General features: G+C 48.3%; 1 protein-coding gene across 2 annotated transcripts in view; it reads right to left on the bottom strand.

Annotated features, from left to right (window-relative positions):
- POC1A (POC1 centriolar protein A) overlaps window positions 1-22,883 on the bottom strand; it is a 76,429-nt gene that overhangs the window by 20,752 nt on the left and 32,794 nt on the right. Inside the window, exon 10 of one of the 2 annotated variants that reach the window (XM_004267878.3) lies at window positions 298-441. In XM_004267878.3, coding sequence (XP_004267926.1) covers window positions 298-441 — 144 coding nt within the window. Of the gene's footprint in view, window positions 1-297; window positions 442-10,329; window positions 10,590-22,883 lie in introns of those variants that run through there. The other variant, XM_049693568.1, reaches the window with a different exon arrangement.

Raw genomic sequence — 22,883 nt, 5'->3', positions numbered from 1 at the left:
GGCTCTTTAATGTGCCGCCCGCATCCCCTCGGTCCTTACCTAGTTCTTTCTCCCTCTGTGCATCCTGAACCCGTTAAAAGTGACCCCTGAGAATACTGGATGGTATTGAGGAATTATCGTTAACCTTGTTGGGTGTGATGACGGTGATGTGGTTAAGGAGAGAAAAAAAAAAAAAAGACGAAATACTAAAAGTTTTGACAGATTAAAACAAACAAACCAGCACTCGCTGGCCACCTTCAAATGGTCCAAATGCCAGGCCAAGTGCAGACGATGGGGTGAATTCATGTCACGGCCTACCTGGGTGAGGACGTCCAGCTGGCCTACAATGTGCTCCAGCGTGCTGGTCAGTGTCTGGGGAATGCTGACGGGCTCTTGGGGCTGGCTCTGCATCGACTCCTGACTCCTGCCCCTGTCTGGTGGGACGGGGGAATCCACTTCTGGCTAAAGACAATGAAAGGAAAGAGAACCCCTTAGTCTTGAGTCAGTGCTTGAGGAAACACCGAGAGGAAGAGCTCCTTGAAGGATCAAGTGGAAAACCACCAGCAAACTCGAGAAGACGAGTTCCAAATGTTGGTGAGCAATGGCGGTGTGGCGGGACTCCCACATCCGGGCTTGTGCGCTCCCTTCCAACCCCCCTTTCTGAGCAGAGGCCATGAGTGAGGAGCGGAATCAAAGCACCTGGCAGTCCGGGCTGCAGGGGCCTGGGAGGGATGTGCAGGTGGGCTCTTGGAGGCCCTCAGAGAGGCCGGGGGCTGCCAGCTCTTCACACGGCATGCCCTCCACTAGGCCTGTCAGAGTGCGGGACCCCTGAAGCCCAGCCTGGCTCTGAAGTCACCCTTCCTCCTGGTTAGCTCAAGGTCAATTCCCCACCCCGGGAATGGGGATGGCCCAGAACCAGCGGGAGGTTCCAACCCTGCCCTGGCCAGATCCCCTGGGAAAACAGATTCTACGTGAACGTCCTGGCCTGATGGCTGGCGGGAGTCAGAATCCACAGGACAGGCACCCCGGGCTGCTTCAGACAAGACTCCAGGAACATGAGGGACTTGGTGTTTCTGCCTAAGATCCTCAGTTCCCAAATGCAGAAGCCATCCTCCTCCTCCTCCACCACCACTGAGGGCAAGTGATTTCCTAAGGGGGCTCATTCCAGTCCAATGCGTGTCCCCCAAAAGTCAGGCACTGCTCTGCACACAGACAAAGGCTTCTCCTGACCCCAGAAGCATCGTGCACGTGTTCAGCAGGGCAGAATGCTGGGAGCCTCCCAAGGACACGGTGGGCAGATGCTCAGGAACCTACAGTTCCTCTGTGGGCTCGCCCCCTGTGGGAATGACATGCTCAGTGAGGCCGACACTCTCGGCCAGCCCCCAAACCCCAGTAACCCATAAATGCAGACACACTTGGGGCTCAGTGTTTTCAACCACAGCCTCACTGATGGACATTCCAAATGTTACCACATCATTCCCTGGCTTTGCCAGTCATCCAGGGCTCTCTACCGGCACTGGGAGAAAATTCAACCCCCTGGACGGGGCATCCTGCTCCTGCCTGTCTCCTTCCGCAGCTCCGCTCCCACCTCAGTGCTCCTGTGCCCAGCTCCCAGGGCCCCTCATCTACCCTTTCTTCCCCCTGCTCCGAGTATCCTGTCCTCCACTCACCTTGCAACCCCCCATGCCCAATCAGAAGCTCCTCTGTGCTCCACACCTGGGCCTGCCCCATCCCTGCCCTGTTCCTCCAGCCACTGCGTCTCCAGGGCCAGGACACATGAGTGGGATGAATCAATGCCACACCACCCACAGGGCCTGCCACCTGCCCATGTGCCTGTGTCCCCTATTCCTGTCTTCTGCCTGCACTCATCGCTCCTCTCCCCTCTAAACCCAGGGCATCACTAGGCTCAAAGCTTGCCAACTCCCCATACACCACAGAGCCAGGGTACTCCACCCAGCACTCCTCCACCCCTCAATGCCACAGCCACTGAAGAATACTGGCTATGACTGGGGCTCACCTAGGATGCCTCACACCTGCCACTGGCAGCCGGCTTGCATCTCCTCTGAGTTGGCCCATCTTTTGGATAAATCCAGTGGCCTAGCCCCAGGAAGATGCTCTGCCCTGGACATGTTCACCTGGGCAGGCCTCAGAGTCCTTGAGAAGAATCAGCCCGGAAGAGGATTCCCAACCATCATAGAAGGGCAGTTTAGCACGTGGACCCTACCTGCACATTTTCCTTTCTTAGGAAAGTGTTCTAATCTCATAGATAACAAACTCTCAAGTGCATGTCGATTTGAACTTGGAAAAATGCAGGCCCTGGTGGTTAAAGAGAAATTGAATGTGAGACACAAGCCTGAGGAGGATTCTTGAAAGCAGGAGCAGGGCCATGTCCACATGCCCACTGTCGGCCTGTCTGCTTGCGGCACTGTGGCCATTTTGTAAGACCTCGGCCCACCGGGGCTAGGCTCTTCCAGTCCTCCAGGAATCGATACACTTCAGCTCTCAAAGCCCATCCCAAAAGGAAATGTTCCAGAAGCCCTGACTGGCCTTCACCTCACCGCAGCGGCCCCCAGACCCAGGCAGTGCTGTCAGGAGACAAAGCAGAGTGCAGCGGGGAAGAGCAGTGACTCAGACAGGCCGTGGTTGATATCTGAGCTCTACCACTGACCAGCTAGGCGGCCCTGGGCAAGAGGTTTAATCCCTCTGGGCCTCCACTTCCTCATCTTCTATAAAATGGGGGTGATGACTGGGCCTGCCCTTCCAAGGGCTGGGCTGTGAGAGGCACTTATCTGCAAATCACCCACAGGCCTTTCTTGAGAAGCCAGTGCCTACTGCTTCCAAAGGACCCCCTTCCAGACATGCACGCTCTTCCTCTGGACACTGAGTCCCCCTGGCTCCCTCAGGAAAGGGCACCAGAGGGAGGGTGGGAACCTGGCAGCCCTCTGTCCTGACAGCCAGACGGGCACTGCCTGCTGCCTGGGAAGGAGGGGATGGAAATTCTGAGTGATTCTGCAGAGTGGCCCAGAAATGGACAGTGCCGAGCCGAGTCTCTGGAAGCAGGGGTGGGGGGGTGAGCGCCGCTGATTTTACCAACAGGAACCCTCCTTCTGAGCCCAAGCCCAGCCAGCTCCAAGAGTACTGAGGACCGCAGCCACATGCCCAAGCCAGGGAGGTGGCCTCTGGAAGAGAGGGCTGCAGGAACCTGAGGCTCAGACAGCAAGTGACTGTCAGAAGGTACCCAGCCTCCAGCCTTGCTCACAAGTCCAGGGTTCTGCCTGCCCTGGGCTATTCCTCCAGCCACAGCATTCGCTCCTGCTCTTACCGTCACCAGGACACAGCCCTTCTCTGCAACCTTGTCCGCTCTTACCAGAAGACATTACAGCACTTGACACACCGCACGTAAAGATGGCTATCGCTGTGATTTACTTGCCACCCATGTGCCAGCATTTTATACGTCACTTCATTTACTCTCTACAATGACCCCTCACAGCAGGCATTACTAACCTTAATTTTCAGATGGGGAAGCAGGCTCAGGGAGGTTAAATCACTTGGTCTAATACAGGAAATGACGGCTGGGATCTGAACCCAAAGTACAGGCATTTCCTGACAGGAAGCAGCCTCTGACAGGTGACATGGCCTGCGGATTTGCTTCCACACCCCCAGCTCCTCTCTTCCATCCTTGTGGAGGCTCCTGGCTCCTGGCTCTAACACTTTTTGCGTCATTCCCCCACCCCACCTGCCCTGGAATGCCTGCCTGGCACAGAGCTGAACACCGAGCAGGCCCTCCACACACACTCGATGCCTCAAAGAGCCAAGCCCATCATGGTGACACTCCTGTGAAATGAAACCTCCCCAAGGCAAAGGGCCAGCAGTCCCGCCCCACACACCATCGCAGGCACTCACCTGCACTCCAGCACTCTGCAGATGTGGCATTTCCCCGAGAGCTCAGCAGATAAGCGATAAAGCAAGAGATAAGAAGATGATGCACAAGAGCAGGAAGAGATGCACTGCGAGGGCTGTGACGGGATAACAGGAGCAGTGTTTAAGGGGAGAAATCCTATCAGTGCTTTGTCTGTTCCACATCCAAGAGTACTAGGGGCCCTGCCTGGTGGTCCTCGTTAGTTCTCTCACAATTAAGATTACAACATTAACCCAAACACACATACCTAGAAAGTCACACCAAGTGGACAACCTTCACTTGTACCGAATATAAACATCTTAACATCAAAAGAAAAAAAAATGATCAAACTCAGAATAGATGAATCTATTTAACTTCTTGGCAATCTCATTTGGGGTCTGTAGGTGTCCCACCCTGGTGTGGGATCCCGGGCTCTCACAGTAGTTTAATCTACTTGCCTCAGTTTCTGTTGCTGCCAGCTTGTCATACGCCACCATGAGCTCAGCACTGCGCACAGTAGGAATTGCGTAAATATCTGTGGTTGCTTTCAGCCACTCAAACACATGGGTAACCAACACATACATTTTCATTAAAAAACAAAACAGCAGGACTTCCCTGGTGGCCGCAGTGGTTAAGAATCCGCCTGCCAATGCAGGGGACACGGGTTCAGGCCCTGGTCTGGGAAGATCCCACATGCCACGGAGCAACTAAGCCCGCGAGCCACAACTACTGAAGCCCGCGTGCCACAACTACTGAAGCCCGTGCGCCTAGAGCCCGTGCTCTGCAACAAGAGAAGCCACCGCGATGTGAAGCCCACACACTGCAACGAAGAGTAGCCCCTGCTAGCCGCAACTAGAGAAAGCCCGTGTGCAGCAACAAAGACCCAATGCAGCAATAATAAAATATAAAATGAATAAATAAATCTTTTAAAAAAATTAAAAAAACAACAACAACAAAAAAACAAAAGCGCAGAGCTTGCAGGTCTTCCTTGTGACAAGAAATCAATCCATCTGGGATAACTTCTTGACTGGTCTCTGGATTGCCTATGGTCTCACCTTTTCATCAAGATGCAGGTGTGGATAAGAAGCTTCTGCCTAAGGTAGAGAAAGTTGGGGGAAGTATTAATCCTATCCTAACAAGAAAAAGAGCAACAATCTAAAAGGATCTTAACTTTTCTTAAATCAGAGAGCTGAGATCAGAGAGCCTGAAATCTAAGGAAAGGCAGACTCTTCCAAGGAAAACAGAAAGTGAGCATTGGCTCACCTCTGGCAAAGCCTGGGAAGAAGGGACACTGACTGCCACATAAGTGGGTGAGAAGAACTGAGTTATGCATGTTAACAAGTTGCAGAGGCTGAGAGTGGCCAGGGTGAGAATGAAGAACGCCTGGGAGCCACAGGTACAAGGGGAGTTTGTACCTGCTCACAGGGTCTTCTCCACAGACCTCCGCTGGGCATTCATGAGAAAGACCGGGTGGGGGGAAAAAAACATCCTTGAGGGTGCAGGCCTGGAGGAGGGGAGTAGACACAGAAAAGGCACGAAGCCCTGCCAAGACCCTTCTTGCCTACGGAACAAAATCCTTAAGCTACTGGGGGAAGAGCAAAAAGAGATGAAAGCCGCTCTTCCCTTGGGGGAGAGGCAGGAAACCATCCTGAGTGGAGATCATCGAGGTATTCAAAGGCTGAGGGAGAGGCAGGACTACTGAGAATGCCCTACTTCTTTTTTTTTTTTTTTTTGACATCTTAATTGGAGTATAATTGCTTTACAATGGTGTGTTAGTTTCTGCTTCATAACAAAGTGAATCAGTTATATATATACACGTATGTTCCCATATCTCTTCCCTCTTGCGTCTCCCTCCCTCCCACCCTCCCTATCCCACCCCTCCAGGCGGTCACAAACCACCGAGCTGATCTCCCTGTGCTATGTGGCTGCTTCCCACTGGCTATCTATTTTACATTTGGTAGTGCATATATGTCAATGCTACTCTCTCACTTGGTCCCAGCTTACCCTTCCCGCTCCCCATATCCTCAAGTCCATTCTCTAGTAGGACTGTGTCTTTATTCCTGTCTTACCCCTAGGTTCTTCATGACATTTTTTCCCTTAAGTTCCATATATATGTGTTAGCATATATATGCTAATAGCATATATTTCTGACTTACTTCACTCTGTATGACAGACTCTAGGTCTATCCACCTCATTACAAATAGCTCAATTTCGTTTCTTTTTATGGCTGAGTAATATTCCATTATATATATATGTGCCATATCTTCTTTAGCCATTCATCCGACGATGGACACTTAGGTTGTTTCCATCTCCGGGCTATTGTAAATAGAGCTGCAAAGAACATTTTGGTACATGACTCTTTTTGAATTATGGTTTTCTCAGGGTATATGCCCAGTACTGGGATTGCTGGGTCATATGGTAGTTCTATTTGTAGTTTTTTAAGGAACCTCCATACTGTTCTCCATAGTGGCTGTACCAATTCACATTCCCACCAGCAGTGCAAGAGGGTTCCCTTTTCCCCACACCCTCTGCAGCATTTATTGTGTGTAGGTTTTTTGATGATGGCCATTCTGACTGGTGTGAGGTGATACCTCATTGTAGTTTTGATTTGCATTTCTCTAATGATTAATGATGTTGAGCATTCTTTCATGTGTTCGTTGGCAATCTGTTTATCTCCTTTGGAGAAATGTCTATTTAGGTCTTCTGCCCATTTTTGGATTGGGTTGTTTGTTTTTTTGTTATTGAGCTGCATGAGCTGCTTATAAATTTTGGAGATTAATCCTTTGTCAGTTGCTTCATTTGCAAATATTTTCTCCCATTCTGAGGGTTGTCTTTTGGTCTTGTTTATGGTTTCCTTTGTTGTGCAAAAGCTTTGAAGTTTCATTAGGTCCCATTTGTTTATTTTTGTTTTTATTTCCATTTCTCTAGGAGGTGGGTCAAAAAGGATCTTGCTGTGATTTGTCATAGAGTGTTCTGCCTATGTTTTCCGCTAAGAGTTTGATAGTTTCCGGCCTTACATTTAGGTCTTTAATCCATTTTGAGCTTATTTTTGTGTATGGTGTTAGAGAGTGATCTAATCTCACACTTTTACATGTACCTGTCCAGTTTTCCCAGCACCACTTATTGAACACGCTGTCCTTTCTCCACTGTACATTCCTGCCTCCTTTATCAAAGATAAGGTAACCATATGTGCGTGGGTTTATCTCTGGGCTTTCTATCCTGTTCCATTGATCTATCTTTCTGTTTTTGTGCCAGTACCTTACTGTCTTGATTACTGTAGCTCTGTAGTATAGTCTGAAGTCAGGGAGCCTGATTCCTCCAGCTCTGTTTTTCGTTCTCAAGATTGCTTTGGCTATTCGGAGTCTTTTGTATTTCCATACAAATTGTGAAATTTTTTGTTCTAGTTCTGTGAAAAATGCCAGTGGTAGTTTGATAGGGATTGCATTGAATCTGTAGATTGCTTTGGGTAGTAGAGTCATTTTCACAATGTTGATTCTTCCAATCCAAGAACATGGTATATCTCTCCATCTATTTGTATCATCTTTAATTTCTTTCATCAGCGTCTTATAATTTTCTGCATACAGGTCTTTTGTCTCCTTAGGTAGGTTTATTCCTAGATATTTTATTCTTTTTGTTGCAATGGTAAATGGGAGTGTTTTCTTGATTTCACTTTCAGATTTTTCGTCATTAGTGTATAGGAATGCCAGAGATTTCTGTGCATTAATTTTATATCCTGCTACTTTACCGAATTCATTGATTAGCTCTAGTAGTTTTCTGGTAGCATCTTTAGGATTCTCTATGTATAGTATCATGTCATCTGCAAACAGTGACAGCTTTACTTCTTCTTTTCCGATTTGGATTCCTTTTATTTCCTTTTCTTCTCTGATTGCTGTGGCTAAAACTTCCAAAATTATGTTGAATAAGAGTGGTGAGAGTGGGCAACCTTGTCTTCTTCCTGATCTTAGTGGAAATGCTTTCAGTTTTTCACCATTGAGGACGATGTTGGCTGTGGGTTTGTCATATATGGCCTTTATTATGTTGAGGAAAGTTCCCTCTATGCCTACTTTCTGGAGGGTTTTTATCATAAATGGGTGTTGAATTTTGTCAAAAGCTTTCTCTGCATCTATTGAGATGATCACATGGTTTTTCTCCTTCAATTTGTTAATATGGTGTATCACATTGATTGATTTGCGTATATTGAAGAATCCTTGCATTCCTGGAATAAACCCCACTCGATCCTGGTGCATGATCCTTTTAATGTGCTGTTGGATTCTGTTTGCTAGTATTTTGTTGAGGATTTTTGCATCTATGTTCATCAGTGATATTGGCCTGTAGTTTTCTTTCTTTGTTACATCCTTGTCTGGTTTTGGTATCAAGGTGATGGTGGCCTCGTAGAATGAGTTTGGGAGAGGTCCTCCCTCTGCTCTATTTTGGAAGAGTTTGAGAAGGATAGGTGTTAGCTCTTCTCTAAATGTTTGATAGAATTCGCCTGTGAAGCCATCTGGTCCTGGGCTTTTGTTTGTTGGAAGATTTTTAATCACAGTTTCAATTTCAGTGCTTGTGATTGGTCTGTTCATATTTTCTATTTCTTCCTGATTCAGTCTTGGCAGGTTGTGCATTTCTAAGAATTTGTCCATTTCTTCCAGGGTGTCCATTTTATTGGCATAGAGTTGCTTGTAGTAATCTCTCATGATCTTTGGTATTTCTGCAGTGTCAGTTGTTACTTCTCCTTTTTCATTTCTGATTCTATTGATTTGAGTCTTCTCCCTTTTTTTCTTGATGAGTCTGGCTAATGGTTTATCAATTTTGCTTATCTTCTCAAAGAACCAGCTTTTAGTTTTATTGATCTTTGTTATAGTTTCCTTCATTTCTTTTTCATTTATTTCTGATCTGATTTTTATGATTTCTTTCCTCTGCTAACTTTGGGGTTTTTTTGTTCTTCTTTCTCTAATTGCTTTAGGTGCAAGGTTAGGTTGTTTATTCGAGATGTTTCCTGTTTCTTAAGGTAGGATTGTATTGCTATAAACTTCCCTCTTAGAACTGCTTTTGCTGCATCCCATAGGTTTTGGGTCGTCGTGTCTCCATTGTCATTTGTTTCTAGGTGAGAATGCCCTACTTCTGAGACCCAGGGACACAGGGCCTAAGACTGAAACTGGCCCAGGACAGCAGAGAATTCCTCCAACAAAGCTAGCAAGCACCAGGTAACAAGCAACGGCAGTCTACTGCTGGGGGAGGGACAAGACCATGGACACAGACATCCTCTGAGGGGCAGGACCCCAGGGTAGGCTGAAAGCTAGGGGTGGAGGAGGAACACTGAGAAAAATCCTCCAACACCCAGACCTCACCCTAAGTACAAGGTATCAACTCCTGATAAGACTATTTACCCCAGTCTCTGCTATTCTGAACATGATGTCTGGCATTCAATAAAAACTTATGAGACACTCAAAAAGGCAAGGAAAAAAAAACCCCACTGTCAAGAGACAAAGCAATCAGCAGAATTAGATTCAGATGACTTAGATGTGGGCACTATCAGATGGAGAAAAAAGAATTATGATTAATATGTTAAAGATTTTACTGGAAAATGTGGACAACATGCATGAACAGCTGGGGAGTTTCAGCAGAGAGGTAGAAATTATAAGAAAGAGTCAGTGGAAATGCTAGAAATAAGAAACCCAATACCAGATATGAAGAATGACTTTGTTGGGCTACTACTGGGTTGGCCAAAATGTTCATTTGGGAAGAGGTTTTGGAAAAACCCGAACGATCTTCTTGGCCAGTCCAACAGTAGGCTCAGCTCAACTGAGGAAAAGAAACCAATGACCTTGAAGACAGACCAATTCCTTAAACTGAAACATAATAGGGGGAAAAAAAAACAGAACAGACTACCTGTAAACTGTGGGATAATATCAAATCATCTAATACATGTGTGACTGAAATCCCAGAAGGAGAAGAAAGAGAAAAGAGATATTTCTTATAGTACAACTTTACTGGTAATGAATTCTCTCAGCTTTGGTTTGTCTGGAAACAAAAAAAGGGGGGGTCTTTATCTCTCCATTTTTAAAAGATTTTTTTTCTGCGTATAGAATTCTGGGTTGACAGTTTTTTCTTTGGATAGTTTAAAAATGTTACTTCCATGTCTTCCAGTCTGTGCAGTTTTATGAGAATAGTTCTGTAATTCTTACCTTTGATCCTCTGTATATAATGTCTCCTTTCTTTATCTACCTTTAAGAATTTCTCTTAATCTTTGGTTTCAGAAGCTTGAATATAATTTGTGTAGGGTTCTGTTTTGTTTTTGTTTTTTCTTCAGCCTGCTTGTCATTTCTCTGAGCTTCTTGGATCTGTGGTTTGATGCCTTTCATCATTTTCCAAAAATTCTTGGCCATTATCTTTTCAATAGCACCAAAAAACATGAAATGTGTTATCAGTTTCCTATGGCTGTTCTAAAAAAAAACTGTCACATTTGGTGGCTTAAAATAACAGAAATTTATTCTCTCAGAGTTCTGGAGGCTGGAAGTCTGAAATTAAGATATCAAAAGGGCCTCACTCCCTCTGGAGGCACTAAGAATCCTTTCTTGCCTCTTCCAGCTTCTGGTGGCTCCAGAATTCCTTGGCTTATGGCTGCATAACTCCACCCTCTGCTTCCATCTTCACATGGCCTTCTCTTCCCAGTGTGTCTCTTATAAGGACGCCTGTCACTGGATTTAGGGCCAACCTAATAATACAAGATGATCTAATCTCAAGATCCTTAACTTAAGCACATTGGCAAAGATGCTTTCACCAAGTAAGGTCACATTCACAGGTTCTGGGGGTTAGGATGTAGACATATTTCTCGGCAGGGGGGGCACTATTCAACCCACTACAAAATGCTTAGATATAAATCAAACAACATATGTACAAAATCTGTATGCTGTAAACTAAAATACACTGATGAGAAAAGACTAATATCAATGAAGAGATATACCATGCTCATGTACTGAAGGCTCAAAGTTGTTAAGATGCCAGTTCTCCCCAAAATCATCTATAGCAATCAAAAAGCTTATTCCAAAATTTATATGGAAAGGTAAAGGAAATAGAAAAGCCAAAACATTTTTGAAAAAAAGAACAAAACTAGAGGACTCACATTACCCGATTTTATGACTTAGTCTAAAGCTAAAGCAATCAAGACAGTGTGGCATTGGTGAAAGGACAGACACATAGATCAGTGAACAAATAGAGTCCAGAAATATACACACAGATATATGGCCAATTAATTTTTTTAAATGGTACACCACTTACCAGAGAGAAAATAAGATAGTATTTTCAACAATTGCTGGAAAAATTGGAATCCTTATGCAAAAAATGAGTTTCAGTACATATCTCATACCGTATACAAAAAGTAACTCAAAAATGATTCATAGACCTAAATGTAAAACCTAAAACTGTAATACTGGCATGAATTTTTCTTCTAAAACATAGGAGAACATCTTTGTGACCTTGGGATAGGTAGATTTCTTAGATATGACAGCCAAAGTATGATCCGTAAAAGAAAAAGCCAATACAATGAACTTCATCAAAATTCAAAACTTCTGCTCTTTGAAAGACACTGTTAAGAAAATGAAAACACAAACCACAGACTGGGAGAAAATATTTGCAAGTCACATATCTGGTAAAGAACTTGTATCTAGAACACCTAAGAACTTTCATAATTCAATAAGACAACTAATTTAAAGAATGGGCAAAAGATTTGAAGACACTTCACCAAAGAACATATAAAGATGACAAACAAACGTAAAAAAATGTTCTACATCCTCAGTCATCAGGAAAATGCAAGTTAAAATCACCACGAGATATCACTTATACACCTATTACAATGCTTTAGAGTTAAAAAGACTGACCATCCCAAGTGCTGGGGAGGAGGTGGAGAAACCTGAACTCTCATACACTGCTGGCGAGAATGCAAGATGGAACAACCACTTTGGAAGACAGTTTGACAGTAACATAAAAGGTTAAGCACATACCCATTACACATCTCAGCCATTCCACTCCTATTTACCCAAAAAGAATGGAAGCATATGTCCATAGAAAGATATGTATGTAAAAGTTAACAGCAGCTTTATTTGTAATAGCCCCAAAATTGAAAATAACCCAAGTGTTCACAGACAAACAAATTGTATATCCATTTGATGGAGTAGTACTCAGCAATAAAAAGAAATGAACTATTGATAAATGTAACAACATGGGTGAATCTCAAAATAATTAAGCTGAAAGAAAACAGACTGAAAAGAACATATAACTATACGATTTCAATTATATCAAATTCTGAAAAATGCAGAAAAAAGACTCGTAGTTGCCTGGGGCTGGAGGTGGAGGGACTGGATTGACTACAAAGAAGCACACGGAAATTTGGAGGGACGATGGACATATTCTATAACATGATCATGGTGGTGATTACATGATTGTCGAAACTCAGAGAATGGTTCACTTTTTTAAATGGTGAATGTTACTATTTGTGTACTAATAAATCTGACTTAAAAAAGAAAAAGATGCAGTTACAACCAAAATGCCCCTAGGATTTTGACACTGGCCCAACAGGCCCATCACATGACACTGCACTTGACACTACCCATCATTGCCACTCTGCACTCAAGGTGAAAATCACTGCCTCGCCGCAGGACATTACCAGTGGGCAAAACCCAAGGCTAAAGACCGCGGGTCAGGCCCGTGAGGTCCACCATTGGTCTGGGGATGATGGTTCCCAAATGCAGAAGGTCAGAGTCACATTTCAGTGACTCCCCAGTTGTTAGCAGATGTCTCAAGCAAGGTTTTCCAAGCAGCAGCTGCCCAGTCTATGGAACTTCAGGTCTCAGCGGCTTAGGGGTCCATACACAGTTTGACAGTCATGAGCAAGTGAGGTCAACATACACCTGGCCAGAAGCCAGGAGTGGCTGGAGTTCTACCATAAAGATGTCATGAGCTGACTTGACAGAATGCCCCCCTCTAGTTGGGCAGGGTGGTCAATTATTAACACCTGCTTAAGATGGAAATTTCTCCTTCTCTTTTAGTCTCTAACACCGGACCTTGCCCCCTGCCCAGCCTGCTCCAGAAACTAAAACTCTGTAACAGACAAAAGTATCTAGGAACTAACTGGTCCAAGGCTTGGGTCTGGCCAGAGTGGGGAGCCAGAGGTGACCCAGGCCCAAGATCTGGACTGTCTCACCAGTTACCCTCCTAGTATAGACCCTGAGTACAAAACAAAGAAATGGACAGACACACACACCATGGTTGAATCTTTTCAACTTAATCTTTCATCGAACTGCTCATCACATAGTCTGCTAAGCAAGGGTGCAGATTCACAGACACAGACGTTCCTTGGTTTTCACCTCAGGCCTTTGGCTTTGATAATTTGCCTCACGGAAAGTTAACAGGCGTCCAGTTCGCCTGCCTCCCTGTCTGCTAAACCTGGCCCTGGCGAGGAGAGCAGGGGACAGAGCAGAGCTCACTTGGGCTCTGCTCAGCGCCAGCTTCTCAAGTGGAAATAGACACAGCTGTTTTCTCAAATCAAAGCTCAAAAGAAACCTGGTACTGTATTCCCCGCACATATTTGTGGACTAGATCTACTACAGCCTTGTCTGCCCTATAATTTAGGGTTCCGGCCTGGAGTCCAACAAGAGAGGAAACTTCTGGTTCTAAACATAGCCTTGAACCCAAGAGGAAATTCTAGTTTCTTAAAATCATCTAATTGTTTGGCAATCTTGCCAATGTTCTTCCAAGCCAGCCCAAGTATGTGTGTGGGGTTTGGTTACCGCTGCTGGCTTTTGTCTAGAGTATGAATGTGCAGGGTGCCTCCATGTGTTCCCCACACCAGGCTCCCAAGGACAGTGAGCCAAGAGGCTCAGGGGGATGGGGCTGGACAGCTTCCTTTGAACTCAATCAGACTCTCCAAGATGACAGATCCCAATTCAGTGTAAGAGCCACCCTGTGACCCCAGGCTCCCACCAACGGGAAGCAGACAGGGTGTCCTCTGAACTAAGAACTGTGAAGCGGTCAAAGGATGGGTCTAACCTGGAGGATGAGGGATCCACGTGCCTGACCCAGGTCTCCTCACACAGAACCAGTGCCGTCCAGGCACCAAGACCACAGGCAGCTTGGCCCACTTTCTCACCTCACAGTCCTCTCCCGAGGGTTCCTCTGAGGCAGGGGCCACAGCTGCCTCTGTCATCCTATTACACCTGTGTGGGTCACAGGCCTCCCTGGCATGTGGGAGATGTTAAATGCACAAACCACGGAACCCCCGTCTCCTCACTCAGGCCCTAAGCAAGACCAAGGCTCCCACCCACAGGGCTATGTCAGCCACTCCTGGGCTCAACCCCAGCCATCTCCTGCTGACTCCCCAGACGTGCTCTCCAATACTTGGTTTCCAAGTATTTCTCCCCACGCAAGAGGGCTGACTTATACAGCTAAATGTGTTTCAAAGGCATGAAAGGACGGCCTTGCTAAGAAGCAGGAAACAGGAAGTCATTCCAATGTCCAGATATGCCCCCAGGAGAAAAAAGTAGGGCAGGGGAGGACTGTCCTACTGAAACGACACGTGAGGGAAGCTGTGGGGAGAAGCGGGGGAGGACGAAACGGGGAGAGGAAGGCTAAGCAGTTGCAAACTGGTGGCAGCCATGAGAAAGCAAGCAGACCATCATGCAGCGAGAACTTTCCTGTGCCCAGGGGAGGTCCTGGCTCTCCTGGTTCTGAGTGTGGAGGAAAACCAACCCAGGCTTTAGGGGTGGAAGCCCTCCAGGTCATCACACCTGGTACAGCCAGAAACACGCTGATAGGTAGCAAGGCAGAGCCCAGGGCTCAGGGACACGGATGAGAAGGAACAGGGCAGGGCAGAGTGGCGGGGTCCTCCACACAGCCCAGGGAAGCCTCAGGAGGAGGCGATGCTGCAGAGCATCTGCTGCCAGTCTGCCCAGAGTTCCTGGAGAGGGTGCACCTCCAGAGCATTTTGAGAAACGACAACGTCCACAAGCAGAAAATGCCGCCCTGCGGTCCCCATGCTGCTGACCAATACCTTTGTAAGAACTCCCTTTGAACACGACCTGTTTCCTGCAGGGCCGGCTCCTGCTCAGTTCAGCTCCACACACGTCACTAAGGGCCCACTCCAGGCTGGGTGCTAAGTAGCTCAGGTTGTTACCTCCTACCTTGAGACAGAAACACCTGCCCTCCCCACCACAAACACCTGAACCGAGACACCCTAGGCGGGAGATCAAGGCTTCTGATAAAGCTTAAGTGTTGACTGTTGTTTTTGTTTTGTTTTTTTTAATTAAACTGCTTTGAACTAATTTTAGACTTAGAGAAAAGTTGCAAAAAATAGTACAGAAAATTTCCATATATCCCTCCCCAAGGCTCCCTCAGTGTTAACGTCTTACATAACCATTAGTACAATGGTCATGCCAGGAAATTAACATTGGGACCTTTCCATTAACCAAACCAAGGAAGGGCTCCATTTGAGCTTCACCAGTTTACCCATTAATGTCCTTGGATCCTGATGTTCCAGAATCCTATCCAGGATCCTACACTGCATTCAGTTTTCTCTTATAGTCTCCTGCGATCTGTCCAGCCCCGCAGTTTTCCCTTGTATTTCATGACCTTGACATTTTTGAAGAGTACTGGTCAGTTTTGTTGTCAAATGTCCCTCAGTTTGGATCTGTTTGATGTTTTCTCACAATTGGGGTGAGGTTATGCATTTTTGACAAGAGCACCACAAAAGCTATATGCATGACACCACAGGGCTCACACGGACAGGTCTTATGTATCAGTGATGTTGACCTCAATCAGTGGTGATGTTGACCTCCCTGCCAGGTTTCTCCAATGCAAAGTTACATCTTTCCCTGTGTAGTCAATCATGGGGCACTGTGGCTTGGCACTGTGGCTCTTTAAAAGGGAACGTGTGGCTGTCATTACAAACTCTGCGTGTCAGCCCGGCTTGCTGATGGCCGCAGCTGCCCCACAGATGAGAGGCATCTAATGAAGATGAGCGGCAGAGCCGACGTCTCTGGAAGCCGCCGAAGCTCTCGGTGACAAAGAGGAACAGTAGCAGTTTATTTATAGATCCACTTGAAGACAGCTCATTGTAACTACTGGAGTTGAATTTTTAAAACCTCGGGAACAAAGGCTGGCTATTTTAAACTCTCCTTGCACTTAGTTCAATGGAGAGTGTTAGAGGCACCAACCATCCCCGGGCACCACTCCCACCACTCGGCAATTCATATTTTGTGCAGCATCTCAGGACAGGAGCAGAGCCTGTCAAGACAGATAACCAGGACCGGCTCTGCCTACCCCGCAGAGGCGGCGGGCCTCCGATGAGCCAAAGCCCTCACCCTGGTGCTGCCCAGGGAGGAGCTGAGGGAGGCTGCCTCCCCCCACCCCAACCCCGGTGTCTCACAGCTTCCCTTTCCTGGAAAAATGAAGTTGCACACAGCTGTTGTGAATCAAGGTTACATCACCCCTCTCCCTCCCTCCCCCTGCAGGCTGTGAAGAGGGACAGCGCACCCCAGCGGACGCCTGACCCAGGACAGCTGGCAGTAGCTGGCCCACCTGCGCTGACACATCTCCAGGCTGGGACAAGGGCGTCCTGGAGCTCAGAGTACACAACTCTCCCTTGGGAGGGAGGGAGGGTGGGAGGGTGGAGCCCCAAGGCTCCGCCTGGCCCGGCCCAACTGCAGCTCTAAGCTAAGAGCGCTCAACCTCTCCACGTAGCAGGACCGTGGTGAGAAGGGGAGACGTGGGCTCTCAAAGGCTCCCATGTCCCTATTTGAACAAAGAGCACACAACAATATTCTTGACACAATGCAGAAAAATGTGAACATGGACTAGGCATCTGGTATTAAGGAAATATTAATTTTGTTGGATGTGATAAGAGCACTGCAGTTATTTAACCCAGAAAAGTCTTTATTTAGGGTAACATATCTGGATTAAACAAAAATATTCCAACTCTTCTAAAAAAGGGTGGGAGGCGATGAACAAAATAAGATCGGCAAAATGCTGAAGCTAGGTAAAGGACACATGGCGGGGTGGTTCATTATATTATTCTCTCTACTTTTTGTGCTAGCTTGAAAATTTCCACAATACAAAGGGTATTTTTTGTTGTTGGTAAAAAAAATAAAAGCTCCAGGCTACTTGAATGAGCTGTGGAGCTGAGGCCAGGCAAGCGGGACCCCAGGAGGAAGGTGAGGCACAGGATCACCCCCACTCTGGTGTTTCAAGCACAGGAGGCAAATTAGGCTGAATCCACAAACGTTCAGACCAGCTTTTGGCCCTGCCATAGAGAAAGCCCCGATGGCACCAAGAGCATTCAGTGAACCCTGCAGCAATGTCCGGACCTTCAAAGAAACTAATTTTAAGATAATCTCCATGGAAACCATCTATTCTGATTTTTTCCATGGTAACCAATGAGAACACAAACACACACATTATCCAACACCCTTACACCACATGGGCAACGCTGCCATCCAATCTGGAAAATACAAGCTGAAAAGGGATTTTTTTCCATTGAAAATGAAAAGAAGGACTAAAACTTCTGGTCCAGACATGTAGATTCTCCCACCCTCCACTGCCCATACCACCCCTTGCCACCTGCCCCCAAACTGACAAACCAGGTGAGAAAGTGGTTTCCTTCATTTAGCCTGGGACCATCAAACACGGCAAAAGGAAAGCGCCAGAGCCTGCCTCTAGCCTCACACGCTCAACCCACGCTGCCCACAGACAGCAGAATGTGTCCACTGAACTCTGATTTCCTGAACATTCTGCTCAGGTGTACAGATGCATGTTGGGCACCACATGGAGACCAAGGTCCCGGGCCTCCAGGGCAACAAGTTCGGCCTGTGAAAAACTGACCGTGGCAGAGAGGGGCTGCTCCACCAAGCACAGTGCTCTGGGTAGGTGGACCAGGAAGATTTCACAAGCTGCTGTCCTTCCTAGGAAGGCTGCACGGAGGAGGTGCCATCAGCAAAGAGACTAAAAGGAGGAGCACGGCTCTGCTGGGGAACAGGGGGGTGGAGCCAAAGAATCACAGTCAGATTTAAGCAGCTGGGTCTATTTCCACCTGTGGCTCATTTCTTCCATTTTCAGGTTTCTAGGTTTGAAAGCAGCATGGAAGGGAGGAAGGGAGGAAGGGAGGGAGGGAGGGAGGGAGGCAGGGAGGCAGGCAGGCAGGCAGGCAGGCAGGCAGGCAGGCAGGCAGGCTAGCTCTCAGATGCCACCCTCTACTTCGCATGCATGGCCTCTCTGGCTCTCTGTGGAGAGGGGACTTGTCAGCATGGCCTAACCAGGCTGTGGATGTTTATCATCGCTGTCACCAAAATGGTAGCATCACTGCAGTGGCCCCAGGGCTGAAACAAAGGCACTCTGAGGCATGCGGTGTGCCCTGCCCAGGGCTGTGTGTGCCTTGTAGTAAAGCACCACAGTGTCAGGACCCCACTGTCCTGTGATTTGGGCTCGATTCCCCATGTGCAGCTGTGGAATCTCCACTGACCTTGAACCCATGCTTTGGCTGCCAGGGGGAAAGGAAACCCAAAACAGCTCTGAGTCCCTTGAAAGGGATGAGAGCTCTCACAGGTGTGTGTGAGCAAACAGGTTCACACACCGGGTGTGTCCCGATGCACGCAGAGCTGGACACAAGGGCATCCAGGCTTTGTCTGGGTTCCACACTGTGACTAGTTTAATACATCTTGCCCTGGATTTCTGAGACTACGTCCCCTGTTGGTTTAAGTCATTCATAGGCCTTCCTTCCTAAGAATTGTGCCATTCTCCTCTGGATAGGGACCTTGTGAAAGGGATGGGAATTTTCCAGTGGCGGGAAACTACCATCAGCCCCTCAAAAGGGCAGCTCAGAGAAGGGAGTTCAGTTACTGCCCCATCCCACAGCCCCATCCTCTTGGTGCCACTGCTGTCATCGTTGTTTCAGGGCTTGTTCCTGCTCTTGCTACCTGAAGGCACTTCCCCAAAAGGCTCTACAAAGAAGACCTCCACCTGGGGGTTAAAATGTTGGGCCACAAGCACCCAGGCCGTCTCAAGCTCAAGTGTCAGAGACTCACCTGCCAGCTTCCCTAAAGACCCAGCAGACTCTGGAGAATGGGAGGTGACCTAGGCACGCCCATCTGCAGGGTAAGAGGTGGACACTAAGGACAATGCAGGAGGCAGGTGACCTGGAGAACATGGATTCAAGCACTGATGACTGAACTGATGCAGCAGCACTAATGGCCAGGACAAGAGCTGAGAGAGGATGACAGGCCCGGCGGAGGCCCACGGAGGGCTGCCCTGGGTCCCATCCTCTAACTGATGTCCTTGGCTGGGAATAAAACCACACATCTGCCTGCCCAGTTGTAAACAGAGCTCAGTGGGTGTAAAGAGTGCCTGCAGGTCTAAAGAGCCTAAAGGGCAGCACTGGGATTTCTTTGAACACCGCACCAAGATCAGAACCAACCACACCGCTCTTCCTCTTCTGGAAGGACGAAGACTACAATGCCCCAAACTGGGCTGAAGGGACACCAATTCTCCAGGTGCCTCTCCCAAGCTGCAGCCCCGTGAGCCATAGAAACTTGCTAAGATGGACAGAGACTCACTCTCTCTTTCCAGCCACCTCCCTGCCCGCGATGCCAGGGTGTCAATCGGCTAGACTGTTTTCCAACCAACCAGCAGCATCAGCGTCACCTAGAAATTTGATAGGAATGTAAATTCCTTACTGAATCAGACACTCTGGGGATGGGGCAAGCTGAACTTTAACAAGCCCTTAGGGTGATTCTGATGCACACTAAAGTTTGAGAACCACTGCAAGAGGCTTGCTGCAATAAATGTCAAATGTTAAAAGACTTCTCCTCACTCCACTGCCAGGAAGCCCAGTAACTCTGCCTGATGCGGTTCTGCAAACATTGTTCTCCTGCTTGTCAAAGGCAACCCCTCCCTTCTTGTAAACACAGTAATTATTTAACATGTGCCTGGTAGCAGCCCTGACCCACCTCCCAGTAAGTCAGTTGTAGCCTCTGGAAGGAAAGGAGAGGGCGTCCCTCCTGCCTCCCAGTACTGGATACAACAGGTCAGCGGGGAGGGCTCAGCCCCTCACTCTGATCCCTGGGCCCAGGAAGCCCCTCTGCTAGGGGCGTCGAATATCTGGTGCTCCCCGACTATGCACAGCCACGTTACCCATCAGCTACTGTCCAAGGGTGCTCTCTTTCAAGCAGGAAACTTTCTTTAAATATCGCAGTTTGGTGACAAATATTGAATCTTCTCTATTTCTAGTCTCCTCTGTCTTCCCATGGAAACTAAGAAACGTAGAGCACTTTCCATGACTCCCATTCAGGTAAAGGTGGGGAAAATGCAATCTGAGTGTGGAGTGAGGCATCTGTCTGAGCACCTCTATCGCCCAGGGTCAGCAAAGGCTGTGGCGGCTGCCCTGCCCTGCCCTCACCCCTGCAGGATGGTCGTTTGCAGAGTGAGCCGGTGAAATGGAAAATGCCCAGAGAAGTAATGTACTCTGGGGGGAGAGATCACGATACAGAGAATCCAGATGACCTGTCTGAGGTTACAGGAGAGATGTGCCACACCCAGCCAGGCCCCAGCCTCAGCCTGGAACAGGATACAGGGGCAATACTGTCAGCCAAGCTCTTAAAGTGGCTCCCAGAGCCAGAAGTTTCCAGCACCATCCACCTCCCTAGGAGGGCTGCCCGAGAATCCTCTCCAGTACAGCCATCCTCGTAAGATTGCTGTCCTCACCACGGGAAGCACCTGGCCAGCCAGGTCTCTTATTGTTCCCCTGTACTGTGCCCAGCCCCAGGCCATTCCAGGTGATCTGGAGACACCTCACAGAACAGGAACCTCGGGGTCTCAGTGGGGGGGAATAACGGGGACCAGCAACGGGGAGTCAAATTTCACCAAGGGTGAGGGGCATGCAGACACCAGAGGCCCCAAGGCGGTGCTGCCAGGACTCAACACAACTGCACAAACACAAAAGTGACGAAGAGCTGTTTCTGAGTCACCAGGGTCTGTCCTGTGCTGGGCTTGCATATCTGTCCCAGGGGCTGAGGAGGCTAGGATGCCCACTGAGAAATGGGGAGAGTACCTCTTGATCGTTTCCAGTCTAGGGTCTCTTACTTTTGCTAACAAAAGGGCTGAGACCCAAGGGCACAGGCTTGATTGGTACCTGGGTCACTCACCAGCAGGTGACCTTTGGGCTCAGGTTTCTCCTCCGTGCAGCACAGCGGGCAGGAATGAATTATCCCATGGGAGTCATCCACTAAGTCCCAGGAAACATGAAAACAAAGTCCCCACTGTTCCTAAGTCAGCCCCCAAGGCCCAGGCCCTGCCAGGCCCAACAATGGCCAAACCGGGCAAGAAGGTACTGGGAGGGGCCAGGGAGCATCTGCTTTCCTGTGTTTCTCACCAGGCTCTCGTTCACATGGATGAAGGAGACTGTGGAAGGCCAGCTATTCAGCCAGAGGGTGCAGAGCCCCCAGCACATTAAGAGGCAAATCTCGACCCCCACAGATGCCCCGAGCCCAAGGCAAGGTCAGCCGATGTGTTAGGAGTCTGGGTCCCATGAAACCAACACTTTTCCAAGATGCCTGTGTGCCTGGCATCCTCTGACTGAGGATCTGCTGCCAAGAGCCCCTTGCAACAGCTTGGAGAACTCAGAGCCAGAACTGGCCTCAAGTGGAGAAATGAGAGGCTCCCCTCTAAGACACTTGGGGTTCACAATGCCCCATCTACCAACCCACACTTCTCCTCACTACGAAAAGCAAATGCCAGCCAGAAATGTGTGTTCTCAGTAAAAGACCCAAGTCATCCAAGTTCCCAAGTGAGAAAGCAAATCTATGAGGCAGGTGGAAACGGGTCCCTTCCCCAAACCTGACCCAATGACTTCTCAGTCCAGGTGCCTGCATGAGAACCCAGATCTTGAGCAAACGCCACCTGGGACTCCCAGATCCTCAGAGTGGGGCAAGATCCAGTGCCAAGCCTCTCTGGGCCAGGGATCAGGGCCCAAGAATCCCTAGGTCAAGTCCACTCTGTATAGCACCCCAGAATGGAAATGTGGGAGCTGAAGGGGGGCACAGGGGGTGTCTGGGGCTCCCCCTTCAGAACCAGAGAAACTAGGAAGAAGAAACAGGCCATCCTTAGGGAAGGCTGAGGCCTTCGACCAGATATCCTCGGCTAACCTGACCTCCTCTTCCTGGGGACAGTCCTAGCACTGAGGCTCAGGGGGTCCTGGGCAGCACGCCCTGAGGAGCAGGGGGTGAGGGCGGGGAAAAGAGGCCTATTTCCACCCACCTCATGGATTTGCTTTTGTGTCTGCGAGCAGAGAGGACTTGGGCTACTCATCAAAAAGCACAATTGACGCCCGCAAGAGTCCAGAAGCCACAGTGGACCTCACAGGTACAGTCTGCTGAGCGGAGTCAACCTCAAATGTGACCCGGTCAGAAGGGCCCCCACCCCCACCTGCTGTCCCTCACCGCAGCAGGTTTGGAGCACATTAAGTCCCCTGCCCGGGCAGGGGACTCGCCTAGCTCTGTTGGACAGAGGAAGGAAAAGGAACATTTTAAAAATAGCTAAAGCTTGGTGAGCACTTGCCACATGCCGGGCACGGTTCCAAGTGCCTGCTTGGCACGTACCACCTCGTGAAATCTCCCAAAGGAGGACCTGGCATCTCCCCATTTGAGGTGAGTGGAGAAAAGCCCTCGGCCCTAGACCTCAAGGTTCTCTGAACTGGAGAGCAGCCATCCCAGAGAACTCAGGAAGTGGTTTTTTAGTTTTACTGAATTACCTAGAATTCGGCTTTCTTCCGCTCCCGCCCCACCCAGCACAACCTTCCTTCTCAATTGCATAACAGGCTCTCAGATGTTTGAAGAGAGGGCAAGAATAAGATTATATCAGAATAGATGCATCTTTGCTATTAAAAATGGTTTTACGATGCTTCTGTGGTTGAGGTAGAAGTCAGCTATAGCGGCTGGGACGTGGGGGGCACATGCCAAATCCAAGGTCAGCC

Source organism: Orcinus orca, chromosome 10 (assembly GCF_937001465.1).
Source record: "Orcinus orca chromosome 10, mOrcOrc1.1, whole genome shotgun sequence".
NCBI classification, from domain to species: Eukaryota; Metazoa; Chordata; class Mammalia; order Artiodactyla; family Delphinidae; genus Orcinus; species Orcinus orca.
The sequence above is the reverse complement of the archived record's forward strand: the minus strand, read 5'-3'. Positions and strand labels throughout refer to the sequence as shown.